The sequence below is a fragment of the Sebastes umbrosus genome, chromosome 14 (assembly GCF_015220745.1).
Source record: "Sebastes umbrosus isolate fSebUmb1 chromosome 14, fSebUmb1.pri, whole genome shotgun sequence".
In the NCBI taxonomy this organism is placed as follows: Eukaryota; Metazoa; Chordata; class Actinopteri; order Perciformes; family Sebastidae; genus Sebastes; species Sebastes umbrosus.
The window spans coordinates 9,749,879-9,767,626 of NC_051282.1; the positions used below are offsets into that span (position 1 = coordinate 9,749,879).

General features: G+C 39.8%; 1 protein-coding gene across 3 annotated transcripts; it reads left to right on the forward strand.

Annotated features, from left to right (window-relative positions):
* The first annotated feature begins 2,466 nt into the window (after nt 1-2,466).
* On the forward strand, nt 2,467-15,461 carry c1qtnf6a (C1q and TNF related 6a). Of its 3 annotated transcripts, none has more exons than XM_037793434.1 (3): nt 2,467-2,660; nt 12,066-12,269; nt 13,731-15,461. In XM_037793434.1, the coding sequence occupies exons 2-3, from the start codon at nt 12,074-12,076 to the stop codon at nt 14,282-14,284; spliced, it is 750 nt and encodes a 249-aa protein (XP_037649362.1). In that variant the 5' UTR covers nt 2,467-2,660; nt 12,066-12,073; the 3' UTR covers nt 14,285-15,461. The 3 variants fall into 3 exon arrangements, with proteins under 3 accessions (XP_037649362.1, XP_037649360.1, XP_037649361.1); XM_037793432.1 differs by lacking the exon at nt 2,467-2,660 and adding an exon at nt 7,632-7,889; XM_037793433.1 differs by lacking the exon at nt 2,467-2,660 and adding an exon at nt 7,765-8,075.
* The last annotated feature ends 2,287 nt before the right edge of the window (nt 15,462-17,748 follow it).

Sequence of the window (17,748 nt, forward strand, 5' to 3'; positions counted from 1 at the left end):
TGTCAATTATAAATGATTGTGTTTTTAAAATGCGGTTTTGTAGTTTGCTTTTTATTACTCTAATTTAAATCTCACTTGTATGCTGTCAGAGCTTTTTTTAATCTACTAATATCAAAAATCTTCACACCTGCAGGCAGATCTGGGATTTTGAAAGCAGTCAAACGTGATTTTAAAAGTGTTTTGATGATGTATATAGTGATGAACTACTTTTAATAAAGAGCATATGAGCATTGCTTTAGAGTCAAATCATGTGAAGACATTGTGCTATGTGATGTCTGTTATCGCTTGTGTGACAAGCTTGTGTTTAAGGGTATGAAACTGACATTTAAGTATTAAATCCACTGTTTTTAGTCTATATACTGATCAAAAGAAAGGCATGATGTTTTCTGTTAGTCAATCTCATTTGTTTGTACATCTTTATAAATGATTTCATGCTGTTTAAGAGACCTAATAATCATCATTAAGCATTATTTCACAAACAAATCATCCACCTGGTAAAGTGTTACGATCTACAATAAAGAATTGTGTTAATGTGGGATAATATTTATTAGATCTCTATTTCTAGATTAATGTAAATCATTGAGGTCAGTGGTGAATGTCGCTGCTCTTGTCTCTCATGCAGTATATTTCCGTTGCACTCAGTGACATCTGTGCAGAGACCAAACAGAATAAAACTTCTGGTAAAAATGGGTCACCCTTTGACTTCCTGTGTCGTTGTGGAATGAGGGCTGAGGGGTGGGCATGTGTGCGCCGACAACGTGAGAAAGATGTGTGTGTGTAGTTTTGAGTGTTTACATGTCCTGTCAGGTGGTCCTGGTGGTGTGTGTGTGTGTGTGAGTGTGTGTATTAGAGTGTGGTTTGACATTTAACTCTGACACAGCCAGCAACATCCGCTCACCTCACAGAGAACATACGATATTTAGCCACGTCAGTAACAAACAGCACAGATGTTGCTCTTCATCAGTGTTTCTACATCTCCTAGTTCTTTCCATGTCACGAGAGCACAACCTGCTATACTTCATTGCGATATTTGTAATACAAAGAGCACTTTGATGTTTTTCTGCTGAGTGTCTTATCACTCGTGACCTATTTGGTGGAAAAATTATGCAATATCAGTAGAATTGGCGTTTTTTTGTTAACCTTACCCAGAAAACCCAAGACAATGGGTTATTTTGACCCAGTTTTAGTGCTATATTTTTTATATTAATAGTGTGTCATTTCCCCAAACTAACATATTATTAAAGTATTAGCTATTTGTGAGCCGGTGTTGGACACAACAAACTAAAGTTTTCCCTTTTTGTCACAAATGCATACACTATACAACAAAATACAGCAAAAAGTGATGAATATATATATAGATATATATATATATCTATATCTATATATACAGTATATAGATATATAGATATATATAGATATAGATATATATATATAGGTATATAACGCTTTTATACTTTTGTAGATATATCAAAAATAACTCTATTAAACCCCATGAAGCTCAAGATTTCAAAATGTATCTCCTTTTACAATGTTTAAACTAGACACTACAACTTCTACTATAATAGATACTGTTGTTACCACTGTTGTTTAATACAGATTTTTGAAATTCTTTTTTAAGTTTTTTAGTTATTCTCCTTTTCATACTCTCCATTCATTCCCTAGGTAATTTGCTACAATTTATAAGATAAGAATTTAATTAAATAAATTAATAAATACATAAAGAAAGAAAGAAACAAACAAACAAAAAAAAAAAACAAAAAAACAAATATATAAACTAAATAAAGAAATAAAAAAAAAAATGTAATAAGATACAAACACCTACACACTTATACACACATATATACACACTCCCATACCTTTATTTATATCTCAGGTAAGACTGACTCCATACTCCAACTTAAAAACTAAAAAGAATTTCTGTAAAGTCTGTATAAGATCTATATTAAAAAAAAAGTGGTAACAGTATCTATTATAGTGGAGCTTTGAGTCTATAGTTTAAACATTGTAATAGGAGATACATTTTAAATCTTGAGCTCAATGGGGTTTAATTGAGTTAACATTTTATTTTTGATATATCTCCAAATAAAAGCAATAAAAACTGTTTATTTTTGCATACTTTGTTACATATTAACAAGAGGAAAAAAAGCCTTTTACTCTTCACTTTACACATTTTGCTTTACTGCAGCACCTTTATTGTTTTTGTACAAAGTTTCTTAATCATGATGGCCTGAACTGAAACACACCATCATGTGTTATCTTAAAGCCTCTGAACAGCCACACAGGTGTTTTCAGTTAATCAGGCTGATCAGACCTCTGCTCAGGACTGTGTGGGTGTGTGCAGACTGACTGAGTGACATCTTACTGAGTCTCCTGCTGTAGCATTGTTGAACCTGTTAGGGCGGGACTAATTACACCGTTATCATTCTTATTGGTAGATGGAGATTTGTGACCTGATAAATTCTCATCAAAGCTTCGGCCACCTTCAACCTGAGCAGAGGTCTAAGCAGCCAGAATAACTGAAAACACACGTGTATGTGTGTGTGTGTGTGTGTTCAGAGGATTTAAGCAAAACTCATTTTAAAAAGATGTCTGTGTGAAATGTCTGCCTATGACAACACCATCTCTAGAGTAGTTGTTTTCTGCACTTCTTCACCTATGGGGTGAGTCAATATATGGATCAATTTCATCACTTTTTGCTGTAAACAATGTTTTTGTTACCCGAATCCCCGTTGACGATTTGTACCTGTAGAAATAACTATGTCCCCCTCACCTGTGAAATCAAAACTCCTGATCAGAGGTATTAATGCATATGGTGGGATGTTTTTCCCTAGATATTTTATCATAATATCACCAGACTTTGACAGCATTGCGAATGACAGGATTATCCATAATTTCGGCAGTTGTCTTTTTTCCGGCGTAGTGTGTGAGTTTACTTAACCCTCTGAGACCCACACTAGACCTGTTTTTGTCTTTTTTAGGGTGGTACAGGGGGTCTTTAGGGGGAGATAGCAGGTCAACAGTAGCTGTCACATAGAAGTGGTGTACATCATCTGAAAGCTGGGAACCTGGAGATTAATTTGAGATGCAGCTCAGCACTGTGTGTCAAATTGTTCTAGTCATAGATCAGAAATAAACATGAATTAATGAATTGATTAATTAAAATAAATTGTCAGTTGCCAGTTTTTCCTCACCAATATCTAGCCTAACTTTGGAGCGTTATTTAACCTCCTTCCCGACAAGCTCACATGACACGGTTGAGCCTGCTACAGCCTCTGAAAGACAGTAAAGTCGGTCGGGATCGTGGGTTTCAGGGGCAAGGAGAAGGAAGTGGGGAACCATCCATCTATCATATTCTAAATGAGACTGTAGCTATTCCCAGACTATGTGGGCATGGCAAGCCCAATTGTAAAATCTCATAAAATGCATTGTTGATTTAAATTTACTACAAGGTAGCAAAAGATAATGAAAACGTGCGCATGCAGGGATGGATTTATAACGTTCAGGTTGCTCAGCATCAGATTTGTCAGCAAGCTGTTTTAAGATTCTGAATTGCTACAGTATGCTCGCTAACCAACTCTTTGTTTTTCCTGAGCTGAACCACAAGAATGTTTCGAGGTCTGACATTTCAACTCACTTCTGGTTTTCAACTCTGAATGCAATGCCCCATAATTATGTCAGCCACTAGCATTTGTTTTTTCCTGGGAAAATGGGGGCAGCATTGTGGGGGGGGGGGGGGCGTATACAATTCTGCTTTGGGCCCCAAAAGTCTCCACCAAATAAATCTGAGATTTCGAGAATAAAGTCATATCACAAGAATAAAGTCATATCACAGAATAAAGTCATATCACAAGAATAAAGTCATATCACAAGAATAAAGTCATATCACAGAATAAAGTCATATCACAGAATAAAGTCATATCACAGAATAAAGTCATATCATAAGAATAAAGTCATAGGTTTACGAGAAAAAAAGTCGGAGTATTATGAGAATAAAGTCATAATATAATAAAGTAGTAATTTTACGTGTTATTTTAGAGGGGAAATAGAGCAGCGTGCCGTGTGAAAATGAGAAATGTGGAGCATCTTGTGAAGTTATACTTTAGTTTAGGTTTCACAAATAACAAAATACTTAATCTTTTGGCACATTAGCACCACATTATCATCAGTATTAGGACCTTGAAAAGAATATGCAAGAAACGGCGTTTATTCCAAAGAAAGAACCACACAGACCTGAAGGGGAAACTGCCTTAGATTACTTTTTATCTCATAAAGTTATGAATGTATTCTCGTAATATTACAATGTTTTTTCTCGTAAAGTTATGACTTTATTCTTGTAATATTATGACTTTTTTTCTCGTAAAGTTATGACTTTAGCACCATTAGCAAAAATATCAGCAATCACTACGCCCAGAAAAGCAAATGGTTCACCTGGAAGGTCAAAGGTCATCACTCCGAGGTCAGCGAGAGGAAGATGTCTGCGATAGTGTGGCGTTTGTGAGAGATGCTGCTGCTGGAGCTCATAAAATGAATACCAAACAGAGAGATTAAAGAGACTTCTGATTCACGACTGCGACGCTTCCAAACAAAATACAACCTGAAAGAACAGCAGAGGAGGATTGTGGGGTATTACGGGGTCAGACAGACCGAGAGCGACGGCTGAATTATGAGCTCCCTGGGGAAATGAGCGTCTGATTCCCAAAGACAACAGACAGTAAATGTTTACACAGCGATAGCATCAGGTGGTTTCAGACGAGTCTCCTAATGGTTTACATCGGCCCGGAAACCCAGAGGAATGTTCTCCTGATGTAACGGCAGAGCAGCCGATGAAACCTCAACCCTCGGGACCCGAAGGCAGTAATGTTCAACAGCTGTGCTCATGTTACACGTGTGCACAACTTCTGCCTCATCTTCCTCTCGTTCTCTGACAGGACTACGCTCTCGATGCAAACATCTGCAACATGATCGGGGTCATAAAATGGATAGATGGAGTTATTTCAGCCACCTCTGCATCCTCTGCAATGTTCTTCAATAAGGAGACAATGGATGTGTATAGCTATGTATGTATTTATGATAATTTCTGAGTTCATCTTTGCACTGCTCACCGATATGAAACTTGTGACCGGGGGTCACCAGTAAATGTTGCTTTGCTCAAACAGAATAGTTCGATATTTTAGGAAAATACACTTACTTGCTTTCTTTCTGAGACTAAGCCAGTTAGCTTAGCTTAGCTTAGCACAAAGACTGGAAACAGCTAGCCTGACTCTGTCCAAAGGTTAAAAATTTAGGATTCAGGGCATGGTCACACATGCACGAAATAAACATTAGAAAATATTTGCTCTATGTGAGGGAAAGGGCAACAGTGGGCAACCTCCGGGTCTGAAAAGTGAAGCCAATGCTGAAGTGCCTTAAACTTGCATTCTTTCTAATAGCCAGCAGGGGGCGACTCCTCTGGTTGCAAAAAGAAGTCTGGTTGTATAGAAGTCTATGAGAAAATGAGCCTACTTCTCACTTGATTTATTACCTCAGTAAACATTGTAAACATGAGTTTATGGTCTCAATCTCTAGTTTCAAGTCTTCTTCAACACAGCATGATGTTCATTTAGTAAATTACGGTTCCATTTAGAGTCAAATAGACCATAAAGTAGGGGATGCTTTAGGATGTGGATACTTTGTGATTGACAGGTTGCTACCACAGTGTTTTCCGGTCTGGGAGTTGTCCGTGTTTTCGTCTTAGAGCTTTAACCCTTTAACAGTGTGTTTTCAGTTCATGAAAGTTAATTGTAATATTTTGGTCGCCTAAAAATGTCTGGTTCCGTTGTACTTAGCTCCTCCTTCTCGTGTCACTTCTGGTTGCAAAAAAACGAGATGGCGACGGCCAAAATGTTAAACTCGAGGCTTCAGAACGGCAGACCACAAACCAATGGGTGACGTCATGGTGTCTACGTCCATTTCTTATACACAGTACAGTCTATGATTCATGCAAATGTGACTGTGCCCTAACACGTTATATTGTTTAATCAGTAGAACAACCAAAGTGTGATAACAACCAGATACTGTTTCCACCCTTTATGCTAAGCTAAGCTAACCAGCTGCTGGCTGTAGGCCTGTATTACCAGACAAGAGTGTGATCAATCTTCTAATTCCTTTGCAAGAAAACATCCAAAAAATGTTGAACTATTCCTCTAAAGGGCCAAAAATGTTGGGAGGCACTGCCTTAAAATATGATATCATTCAAATGTGGCCTATTTAGCTGTACGGGTAAGAAATTCCACAGGAAAAAAACCCTGCCTGGTTCATATGCTTTGACTTTTGGTCCAGATCTTCAGCATGTTGTTCTCTATGGTGGACGATAGAGGGCCATCACCAGACCACTCTATGAAGCCAAGTGGTAGCAAGTCCAGGAAACAAAGCATTTTTCATGCATTCATTTTTTATAACGTGTGATCTGCCAAGAGGCAGCACGGAGCAGCGGTGTTACTGATGGTGATCTGGGATCATGTGGATTACTCTGGTGTCCATGTGGGACATTAATTATGAGAGGACAAGCCCATCATATCCTGCAGCAGGCTGGAGGTTCCTCATGCTTTACATCTCTTTCACTGCAGCTGCTGTTCCTCAATGTATCCCCATATACTGTATATACTGTATATACTGTATATACTGTATATACTCTGTATGATCACGTTTCACTGCCTCTCTCCAAGGAAAACATTGGCTTTAATTCAGGTCTGGAAATATAGATTACAGCTTCTCTCTCTCTCTCTCCCTCTCTCTCTGTTTCTCTGTCTCTCTGTCTCTGTCTCTGTCTCTCTCTCTCTCTGTCTATCTGTCTCTGTTTCTGTTTCTCTCTCTCCCTCTCTCTCTGTCTATCTGTCTCTGTCTCTGTTTCTCTGTGTTTCTGTGTGTCTCTCTCTCTCTCTCTCTCTCTCTCTCTCTCTCTGTCTCTCTGTCTCTGTCTCTGTCTCTGTTTCTCTGTGTTTCTGTGTCTCTCTCTCTCTCTCTCTCTCTCTCTCTCTCTCTGTCTCTCTGTCTCTGTCTCTGTCTCTGTTTCTCTCTCTCCCTCTCCCTCTGTTTCTCTGTGTTTCTGTGTGTCTCTCTCTCTCTCTCTCTCTCTCTCTCTCTGTCTCTCTGTCTCTGTCTCTGTCTCTCTCTCTCTCTGTCTATCTGTCTCTGTCTCTGTTTCTCTCTCTCCCTCTCTCTCTGTTTCTCTGTGTTTCTGTATCTCTCTCTCTCTCTGTCTCTCTGTCTCTCTGTCTCTCTGTCTCTGTCTCTGTCTCTGTCTCTCGCTCTCTGTCTGTCTGTCTCTGTTTCTCTCTCTCCCTCTCTCTCTGTTTCTCTGTGTTTCTGTGTCTCTCTCTCTCTGTCTGTCTCTGTCTCTGTCTCTCTCTGTCTCGCTGTTTCTCTCACTCTCTGTCTGTCTCTGTGCACGTGTGTGTGTGTGTGTGTCTCTCTCTCTCTCTTTCTCTGTCACTGTCTCTCTCTCTCTTTCTCTTTCACTGTCTCTCTCTCTGTTTCTTTGTCTCTTTCTCTCCCTCTGTGCTTCTTTGTCTCCCTGTCTGTCTCTGTCTCTCTCTCCCTCCCTCTCTCCCTCTCTCTGTCTCCCTCTCTCTCTGTGCAGCTGCAGCAGATAGGGAGGAATGAAGGAATTCCGAGCTGAGAGGAAATGCAGACCCAGTGGGGGGAACGACCAGCAGTTTAGCGAGTCTGTAATTAGACCCTGGAGGGTGGTCTACCAGAGTTATGCTGCAGCACATGCTGCTCCACTGTACACTGCTCCACATCACAGCTGTTGGTGATGGTGTTATCCAGTCCAGATAACAGAACCAGCATTACTGCCTTCAGTAGCTTTAACACACTTGTATCTTCAGATCAGGGGCCATCTTTTACAGGTAACAACTGCCCCAGATGTTATTGTCAAATAGGCTGAATGGGCAGACACTTGTTGCCTGAGTGTGCATGAAACTAGGAGGGATCTATAGGAAACAGAGAGAGGGAGAGAGGCTGTGGTGACTCAGGGATTTCTCTCTCCTCTGTCTCCTCCGGAGGACTGAAGCGCCTGCAGAGACGTGAACGAGGTGAGATTAACATTCAGATTAACATCTCAGTTATCAGGCGGCTGGTTGCATGAGCACTGAGTAGTTGGGATTATAGGATGAACTTGTGATTGCACGAGACCACAAACAGATGGAAACACGCTTTTTCTAATGCATGGCAAGCTGCAAAATGTTGATATCAGTGCTTGTGTCTTCTACACTGTAGTTTATAAATGCAGAATTAATAGCCTACAATATATCACAATTGGAAAACAAGAGCGTGTAAATGTGAGAATCAAGCCTGTTGTGTATTTTACGCACAAGTTTCCATTTCCAGTGGGGTTTTCCATCAAAACCAGTTATGTATGAGCCATATGAAACCCAGTGAGTGGCCATCTGGGGTTCATTTGGAAATCCCAACAGAACCACAACACAAGGAGCAGATTTCCACTGCAACATGAATGGAACCAGATAAAACATCATCAGGACCAACTAAATTTATAATATTTTTGATTCAATGTGCACCGTGCAGCTGCAAAACTGCTGCTGGAAATACACACACACACACACACACACCTCTAAGCCGAGTGAAGGTAAAATCAATGTGGAGAGCATCAAAACTGACTTCATGACTCTTCCCTGATCTAACTGCTGTAGTTGGTCCCCAGTGGACTTCTTTATCAAGTTTTGTCTCTAAGCTTTTTCAATGTTGTTTATTTATTATCTCCTCAAGAGGTTTGCACACAGATATATATGGTAAAAATAATAATGGTCCAAAATTATGTGAAATTGCATATTTTTAATTGAAAAACGTAAAAAAATAAATAAATCTTGGAGGAGGGCAGAGGGCAAATTTGGTCCCCCCCACCCCCCAATGTTGACTCCATGGCTATGTCTCTTTGTAATTGTTTTATGTCTCTTTGTGGTTATTTGTGTCTCTTTGTAGACTAATCATTTTGCATCTTTTTGATGTTGTTTTGTGTCTCTCTTTAGTCATTCTTCATGTAGTCATTCTGCATCTCTCTGTAGACATCTTGCATCTCTTTTTGCGTCTCTTTGCAGTAATTTTATGTCTCTTTGTGGCCATTTTGCATCTCTTTATAGTTGTTTTGCGTCTCTATGTAGTCATTTCGTGTCTCTGTAGTCGTTTTACGTCTCTTAGTAGTCGTTTTACTTCTCTTAGGAGTGGTTTTGCATTTCTTTGTGGTCATTTTGTCTCTTTGTAATAATTTCATGTTTCTTTGTAGTCGTTTTACGTCTCTTTGTGACCATGTTGCATCTCTGTGTAGGAATTTTGTGTCTCTTTGTAGTCATTTTGCATCTCTTTGTTGCCATTTTGCATCTCTTTATAGTCGTTTTGTGTCTCTTTGCAGTCGCTTTGCAGTCGCTTTACGTCTCTTTGTGGCCATTTTATGTGTCTTTGTAGTCATTTTGCATCTGTTTATAGTCTTTTTGTGTCTCCTCATTTTATGTCTCTTTGTGGCCATTTTATGTGTCTTTGTAGTCATTTTACGTCTCCTTGTGGCCAATTTGCCTCTCTTTATAGTCATTTTGTGTCCTCCAAATGACCAACATTTCTCTGACACAGTTTCAAAAAACTTTCCAAAAGATAAAAAGTTGGACTGTATTAGAGTGCACCGCACCTAATAAACTGGTAACTCACTGTTAAAGAGCACAAAACACACTCTGGTCCAGTTTCAGAGTTCCAGTGTGAGGGAACAGCGTCGATCCAAGTTGTATTTGGTCTGTTGATCATTGCAAAACTGCAACAGTCAATGCATTTTTTGAACGTTTAGAATATGAGTTTGTTTTCTTTTCCTGAGTCGTCCAGTCGTGTATGAAGGATGCAATAGTCAGTATGGATACAGCTGTCCTGTATAAACACAGCAACACACCCTGTTCTAGTTACACTATGCACATACTGGCTGATCACTGAGTCTGGCAGACAGCCATCGCTTTTCCATTGAAAACTATACTCCGCTTGGCTCTCTGACTCCACTGACTGTGTCTGGATAAAAGCCGTGGTGAGGAGTCAACCTTTCCTGAACTAATTGGTGATGAATTATGGGCTGCCTGCAGGGTAATTTTTCATGTGATTTATGATCCTTGTAACCATGCCCGCTCCCATTATTTTGACATTTTCTTTACTTTTGGGATTTGGATGAGGAGCGCATTAGTGAGTCTTTGACCTCTCAGAGTCGGCTCTGCGGATGTTTGAGGGCAGAAATCTTCCCATTTCAAATGCCACTGTGAAAGCACGGCCAACTCATAAACAAACGTGCTTATTTTGTAGAAAGAATGCTTCACTTTAATAGTTTTTTCCACAATCCCTGACTCCTGTTTTTTCTCTAAATGTTCTCTCTGGCTCAGGGTTGTAGATTTCTTTTTTTCCGCTCTGGGAGTGACATCCAGGACACATAATGATCACATTTTCTGAGCAGCTGCTGAACAAGTGATATTTCAGCTAGTACATGTGTTTCATAAATTGAATGGAATCACTTCTGGGGATTTTTTCCTCTTACCTTATGTGAACTGATGATTCTTTAATTTTTTTTTCTTTTAGGACTAATTCAAATGTATTTAAAAGGCAAAATTCTGCATGATTCCTATCAGATAGTGGTGCCTAAAACCATATAGTGTCATGTATGCCTTTATCTCCTCCTGCTCTCATTACTTCCACTCTCCATTTCAACACTATCTTAATTGTTATTCAAGCTCTCCATGGTTTTGCCTCCTCTTATACAGCATTCAGACACATTAACTCCATATTCTGCACCAAGACCACTTAGATCTGTTAACCAAAGGCCTTTAAAGGCTCTGCAGTCCCGGCTCAATTTACTGTTACACTGTTAGTACCGATATAGATAGTGTGTGTTTATATACTGTATATAGACCATAGACTGTATATATAGATGGACGAAGCGTCTCCACTTCCTCCCACTATACAGAAGTGAAGCCAAAATATCCCGGATACGGGAGCTACCATGTTGAGATTTTGACGTCATTTGGAGCCAGAGGCTGCGCAGTAGTGATCGGGCGGTGGAGCCGCGGTATCAAGGTCAACCAACCGAACCAATCGTGAGGCGAGCATGACCGCAGCTTGTTAGCGAGAGAGACTCACAGCTACCAATCATGACGTCTCACCCCCTTTTTATAGCCTCAAATAACTAATTAAAACCAAACTTATCAGAAAAATTAACACTTGAACATACATCAGCGTGATAAGAACTACCTAAAATGACAGAAACCATCTTTGGGGAAAAAAATGTACTTGATTTTGACTTTTCTTTTTAATTTGACCCATGTCCCACCGCTATACTGCAGCCAGCCACCAGGGGGCGATTCAGATGTTTTGGCTTCACTTTTGGGTAGGTGTCATGTCGTCCATCTTTATACACAGTCTACGGAATAGACTGGCTTTTAGCCATGCTACCCGAATGGATCTATGGGTGCCAATGTTGGTTAGCTCGCTCAGTCCACCAATTTTTGTGCATACAGAAATAGCTCATCAACTATTGGATGAATTGTTATGACATTTTTATATAGACATCCACGGTCCCCAGAGGATGAATCCTAATGACTTAAGTGATCCTCAGACTTTTCCTCTAGCTCCACCATGATGTTGACATGTGAGTGAACCGTCTAACTATTGGATGGATTGCCATGAAATTGGGTTTACTATATCATTTATTACAGACATTATTTATTACTTTGACTTTCATGTTCCCCAGATGATGAATCATAATGACTTGATCACGTAACTTTTTTTCTAGCGGCATCATCGGGTCAAAAGTTTAATCCATCCAATACTTTGCTTCATGACCAAAAACCTTCAGAACTAATGACATTCCCATCAGCCTCAGCTGTACTGTGGTGATCATGGTAAACATTACACCTGCCAAACATCGGCATGTCGGCAAGTCGCAGTGGACGATGATCCAGATCCACCAGCAGAAATGAATTCAAACCTAAAGAGACAAAAACATTGAGGCTCTTTCAATCATCTGATTGTGTCCTCTGTTCTTACTGTAGGCACAGCTATGTTGGGCGTCCTCGTCCTCCTGTCCCTCACCTCCCCGGTGGCCCTGGTGCCTCCTCCGGGTGCTCCCCCTGTCCCCTGCCGGCGCTGCTGTGATCACTTGGAGCCAGCAGAGGGCAGCGGAGCCGAGCCTCTCACAGGAGGGGTCAGCCAGGTGCCAGAGGTCCGCACCTACATCAACATGACCATCCTCAAAGGTAGGCTATACTATGTCTATGTCATGCCACTTAGCAGCATTTACAGACCTCCCCCCCCAAATACTATACATGACCACTTTGTCTCTTGGTGGATGCAGTTTGTCCACCATAAATGGCCAAATCTTAGTTGTCTTATGCTGCTTTAAAAGTTTCCACATGCTGATTGGCAGACAGAGGTTTTAGAAGATTTAAGAGCATACTGCAGGTTTTTTAAAATCATGGTAACAAATGTAATATTTTGGAGCCACATGGACTTTCAAAACCTCGGGGTTCACTTTATGAGATGGAAAAAATCTAGGAAGGAATCTTGTTTGATAAACGAGCTCCCACAGATTTCCTTTAAGTGGAATTCAGTACCATTTGCAGGAAACTTAAAGGAACAGTGTGTAACATTAAGGGGATCTAATGGCAGAAATGGAATATAATATTGATAAGTGTTAGGGCTGTCAGAGTTAACGAGATAATAAGGTGTTAATGCAAATTCGTTTTAACGGAACTAATTTCTTTGACACATAAACACAATTTACGATTTCTAGATTGTAGCGGGCTCTGTTTAAAAGTTAGAGTGAAGATACTGGTGTCATATGAAACTACAAAACTTAAGGAATCCATTGGTACCAACCATGTAGCACACTGACACACTGACAGCTGTTGTTGCCTGTTGGGCTGCAGTTTGCCATGTTATGATTTGAGCATATTTCTTATGTTAAATGCAGTACCTGTGAGGGTTTCTGGACAATATTTGTCATTGTTTTGTGTTATTAATTGATTTCCAATAATAAATATATACATACATTTGCATAAAGCAGCATATTTGTCCACTCCCATGTTGATAAGAGTATTAAATACTTGACAAATCTCCCTTCAAGGTACATTTTCAACAGAAAAAAAATGTACTATTAATTTACAATTAATCGTTATTAACTATGGACAATCATGCGATTAAATATTTAAATCGACTGACAGCCCTAAAAAGTATGTTTTCTTTAGAGTATTATCACTTGAAAATAAGAATCGTTGTGTTTTAGTTACCTTAGAATGAGCCGTTTATATCTACATAGGGAGCGGGTCCTCTTGAGCCGGCCGCGATGTTTCTACAGAAACCACACTGGCTCTAGATAGGGCCATTCGCTTTTTCACATAGTTCTCCAACACGCTTGGCACACAGGAGAAGCTTCACTTGGTTGCGATCTGCAACCTCACCGTTGGATGCCGCCAGATCCTACACACTGCACCTTTTAAAGCCCTCAGCTCCTTTTCAAGACATATTTATGAAGCCACTGGTCACTGGACAGCTGAACCAAAAGCAACTCCACACCAGGTCCAGAGTTTCTTGACAGAAAGCTCCAGCCTTTATACCTCAGTATCCAACACGTAACCCCCAAAACATATCAATAGTTATTGTGAATTGAACTGAACCAGTGAAGGAAATTTCTCACAGACTAATATCACTCTGTTCAGGTGACAAAGGAGAACGTGGCGACAGAGGAACACCAGGTAAAGCTGGACAAGAAGGCCCTTCAGGCTCTAGAGGTCCCGCGGGGTCAAAAGGCGCTAAGGGCCAGGCAGGCCTCCCAGGAGACCCCTGTAAAGTCCAGTACTCTGCCTTCTCCGTCGGGCGACGCAAATCCCTCCACAGCCTGGAGTCCTACCAGGGGCTCGTGTTCGACACGGTCTTCGTCAACCTCGACGACCACTTCAACATGTTCAACGGGAAATTCCTCTGCCAGGTCCCGGGGATCTACTTCTTCAACGTCAACATCCACACGTGGAACTTCAAGGAGACGTATCTGCACCTCATGCTCAACGACACCGAGCAGGCCATCGTGTACGCCCAGCCCAGCGACCGCTCCATCATGCAGAGTCAGAGCCTGATGCTGGAGCTGGGGCTGAAGGACGAGGTGTGGGTCCGCCTGTACAAGAGGGAGAGGGAGAACGCAATCTACAGCGACGATGTGGATGTCTATATCACTTTCAATGGATACCTCATCAAAGGAAGCGCGGAGGGAAACTGAATAGGAGAGGCTGAGGATGAGACTGTTGAGCTCAGCTGGATGGAAAGCAAACAAATTGAACATGACATGGCAGCAGAATGCAACCCACTGTAATATAGTCCTCCTCTTCCTTTTATATTCGGTGCTCCGCGGTGGAGCTAGAATGAAAATGGTTGCCAGAGAATGAGCAATACCTCTTTGAGAAAATGTGAAGAAATAAATTGAATACGCTCCATCATCACCCTAATAGAAAATTGTCAGAATTATGAAAGCAGGTTCATTCTCTTTATGCTGCAGATATCACAACAACATACACAAGTTTCAGTAAAGGAATCATCCAACATTTGGGGAAATATAATAATTTATTTTCTTGTCAAGAGTTAGAAGAGGAGATTGATGCCACTCTCGCCTCTGTATGGTACATTTGTAGCTGGAACCAGCAGCCAAAAAAAGACATAATTTGTCATGCATAATTTGTAATTCTTTTTTACTTTCAGTGACAGAAACATTTTTAATTGAAAGATGTCTGATATTTAGTATTTCTCCCTCTGTAATGAAGAAACTAAGCAGTCGTTTATGTTTTAAGATATGGTAAGAAAACTGCACTTTTGTACGTGGTGCTACTAAAAGACGGTGCTATCTGAACTTTTGTTTTGGAGTTTGTGAAACTGCAGGAAGCATAATGTTCTCTCCGAGTAAGATTTCATGTTTTGGATTAACTGATATTTTATTGACTGAATTATTTTTACTTTTAAAGTTGAAAACTTGAAAGTTTGCGGGCCAAGTTTGCACCCCTCTCTCCCTCCCTTTTTATTATAATACCATCATGTCAAATTTACATGATGATATATTCACTTTACATTATGAAGATAAACTTTGCATTGTACATAAACTGGAGGCTCAACTGCAAAATAAAGCAGTAATAGGTAATCTGTTAATAATATTAAATACACTCATGTCAACTGTGAAACAATTACCTGCAATTAAAACAGACATCATTAGCAGTGGTACTAACATAACTATAAAATCCATTATTGATACATCAGTATAATCTGCATAAATGCCTGTTTACGATTGTACTAACATGATCATTAATACCATTATTGATAATACAAAAGAACAATAATCCGTATAAATATGGCGTTACATGATAATTTCATGGTATTTCTGTTTGTATAAATATAAAAAGCAAAACTGATGGCTGTGTTTCTGTTTATTTAAAGGCTTATATTGTTGTTAAGGTCATAATTGATAACCCTAAAAGTCACTGATATGATGGTAGCTGTCTGCTTATGTTGTTTTTTTTTGCCTGCTAGTCATTTAACGCAGCTTTGCAATCTGTGTTTAATGGCATTTGATTTATTTAAAGGGTACAAAGTCATTTCTGATAGTTTGGGAAACACATTTATGTCAGTTCAATGTTAGTTGGTGGGAATCCAGTGAGGGATCACATCCATGTTGCAGATCTTGCCGCTCTCCCAGCTTGGTCTGTCTACACTAGGGTTGAAAATATTGACTATCTCAATATCATGTTTTGTGATACTGTATCAATTCTCAAAAACACTATTGATTTTTAATTAATAGTTTACATGCAAAGATGAACTCAGTCAATACTTTATTTCATTTGCAAAATAATGCGATAAATGCAGATCCCATTGTTCTGATTGCATAGATTGCACAGATTTTATGTATATGGCGGTGTGTCCTTTATACCATGACAGTTTTCCTAAAAGTAGATTTTAAAAAGTCACAATATATCGCCTTGCTTACAGTATCGCAATATATTGAATCGTTACCTCTGTATCATGGTGTGTATCGTATCACCTGATTCTTGTCAACACACAGTCTACATGTCTCAAAAAGGTCTCGTAATGAAGATTTTGATAAAAAAAAATGAACACAGTGACACCTTGAGGATGCCATGGAGAGTTGCTTAGTAATGAACTGGCTCCCCTCTCAAAATTCTGTTTTTGTATTGTAGCTACAGCGTTATCCTAAATCTTCTTTCTTTCCGATGACAGTTGTTTGGTGTCTCACATACGATACACATTATATACATATATACTATCATGAATGTATCATGAAGACGGTATGTGTGTGGCAAGTCGGCAAGTTAACTTTTCAGGCATTAACATTTCTTTGAGTTTGCTAAAAGAAATTGTCTACATTTCCTGTTAACATTTTTGTGTGCTGCACTTTCCTGTTGTTCTGATAAGAGATAATTCCCTCCCCCATTTCCACAAGGCTTTCCTGTCAGTCCTCACTACACAAAGGGATAATTCTGCTTCAAGGTGCTGAGAAAATAACATTATTACTTATTTGAGGGACATCTTTGTGCCAATATTATTGTATAGTAGGGCTGTATATTGGCAAGAATCAGACGATACGATACGCATCATGATACAGGGGTTACGATTCAATGTATTGCGATATACACTCACCGGCCACTTTATTAGGCACACCTGTTCAATTGCTTGTTAACACAAATAGCTAATCAGCCAATTACATGGCAGCAACTCAATGCATTTAGGCATCTAGACGTGGTGAAGACGACTTGCTGAAGTTCAAACCGAGCATCAGAATGGGGAAGAAAGGGGATTTAAGTGACTTTGAACGTGGCATGGTTGTTGGTGCCAGACGGGCTGGTCTGAGTATTTCAAAAAATGCTGATCTACTGGGATTTTGACGCACAACCATCTCTAGGGTTTACAGAGAATGGTCCGAAAAAGAGAAAATATCCAGTGAGCGGTAGTTGTGTGGACGGAAATGCCTTGTTGATGTCAGAGGTCAGAGGAGAATGGGCAGAGTGGCTCGAGATGATAGAAAGGCAACAGTAACTCAAATAACCACTCGTTACAACCAAGGTATGCAGAATACCATCTCTGAACGCACAACACGTCGAACCTTGAAGCAGATGGGCTTCAGCAGCAGAAGACCACCCGGTACTAGCACCGGCCACTTTATTAGGTACACCTTGTACCTAATAAGGTGGCCGGTGAGTGTATTGCGATACTGTTAGCAAGGCGATATATTGCGATTTTTTTTAAATCAAATTTTAGGAAAACTGTCATAAAGAACAAACCACCATATGCATAAAATCTGAGTAAAAAAAGTTTACCTTTTTATGCAATCAGAACAGTGGGATCTGCATTTGCATTTATCAGTCCCCGTAGCATCCAACATCATCGCACTACTTTGAGGGACACATATCTTTGCAAATGCAATAGAGTTAATCTTGGCATGTAAACTTGTAAACTTAGTTAAAAACCGATGCAGTGTTTTTTAGAATTGATACAGTATCACAAAACATAATATCCCAGATATTCAATATTTCTGATATTTTCTCACGCCCCTATTGTATAGTGTCATTATATCATATAATACTGATGTACAATGCATAATTCACAAAAAAAAACACAGTTTCCATCATGCCCCACAACCTTTATTTCTCTTGTACGAAGACCAGATGATGCATGACACCATAA

Coding starts and splice junctions, on each gene's coding strand:
- c1qtnf6a (XM_037793432.1), top strand. CDS start 7,796: ATGGTGTTATCCAGTCCAGATAACAGAACCAGCATTACTGCCTTCAGT. Junction 7,890..12,065: donor TCAGGGGCCATCTTTTACAG/GTAACAACTGCC, acceptor TTCTTACTGTAG/GCACAGCTATGTTGGGCGTC. Junction 12,270..13,730: donor CAACATGACCATCCTCAAAG/GTAGGCTATACT, acceptor CACTCTGTTCAG/GTGACAAAGGAGAACGTGGC.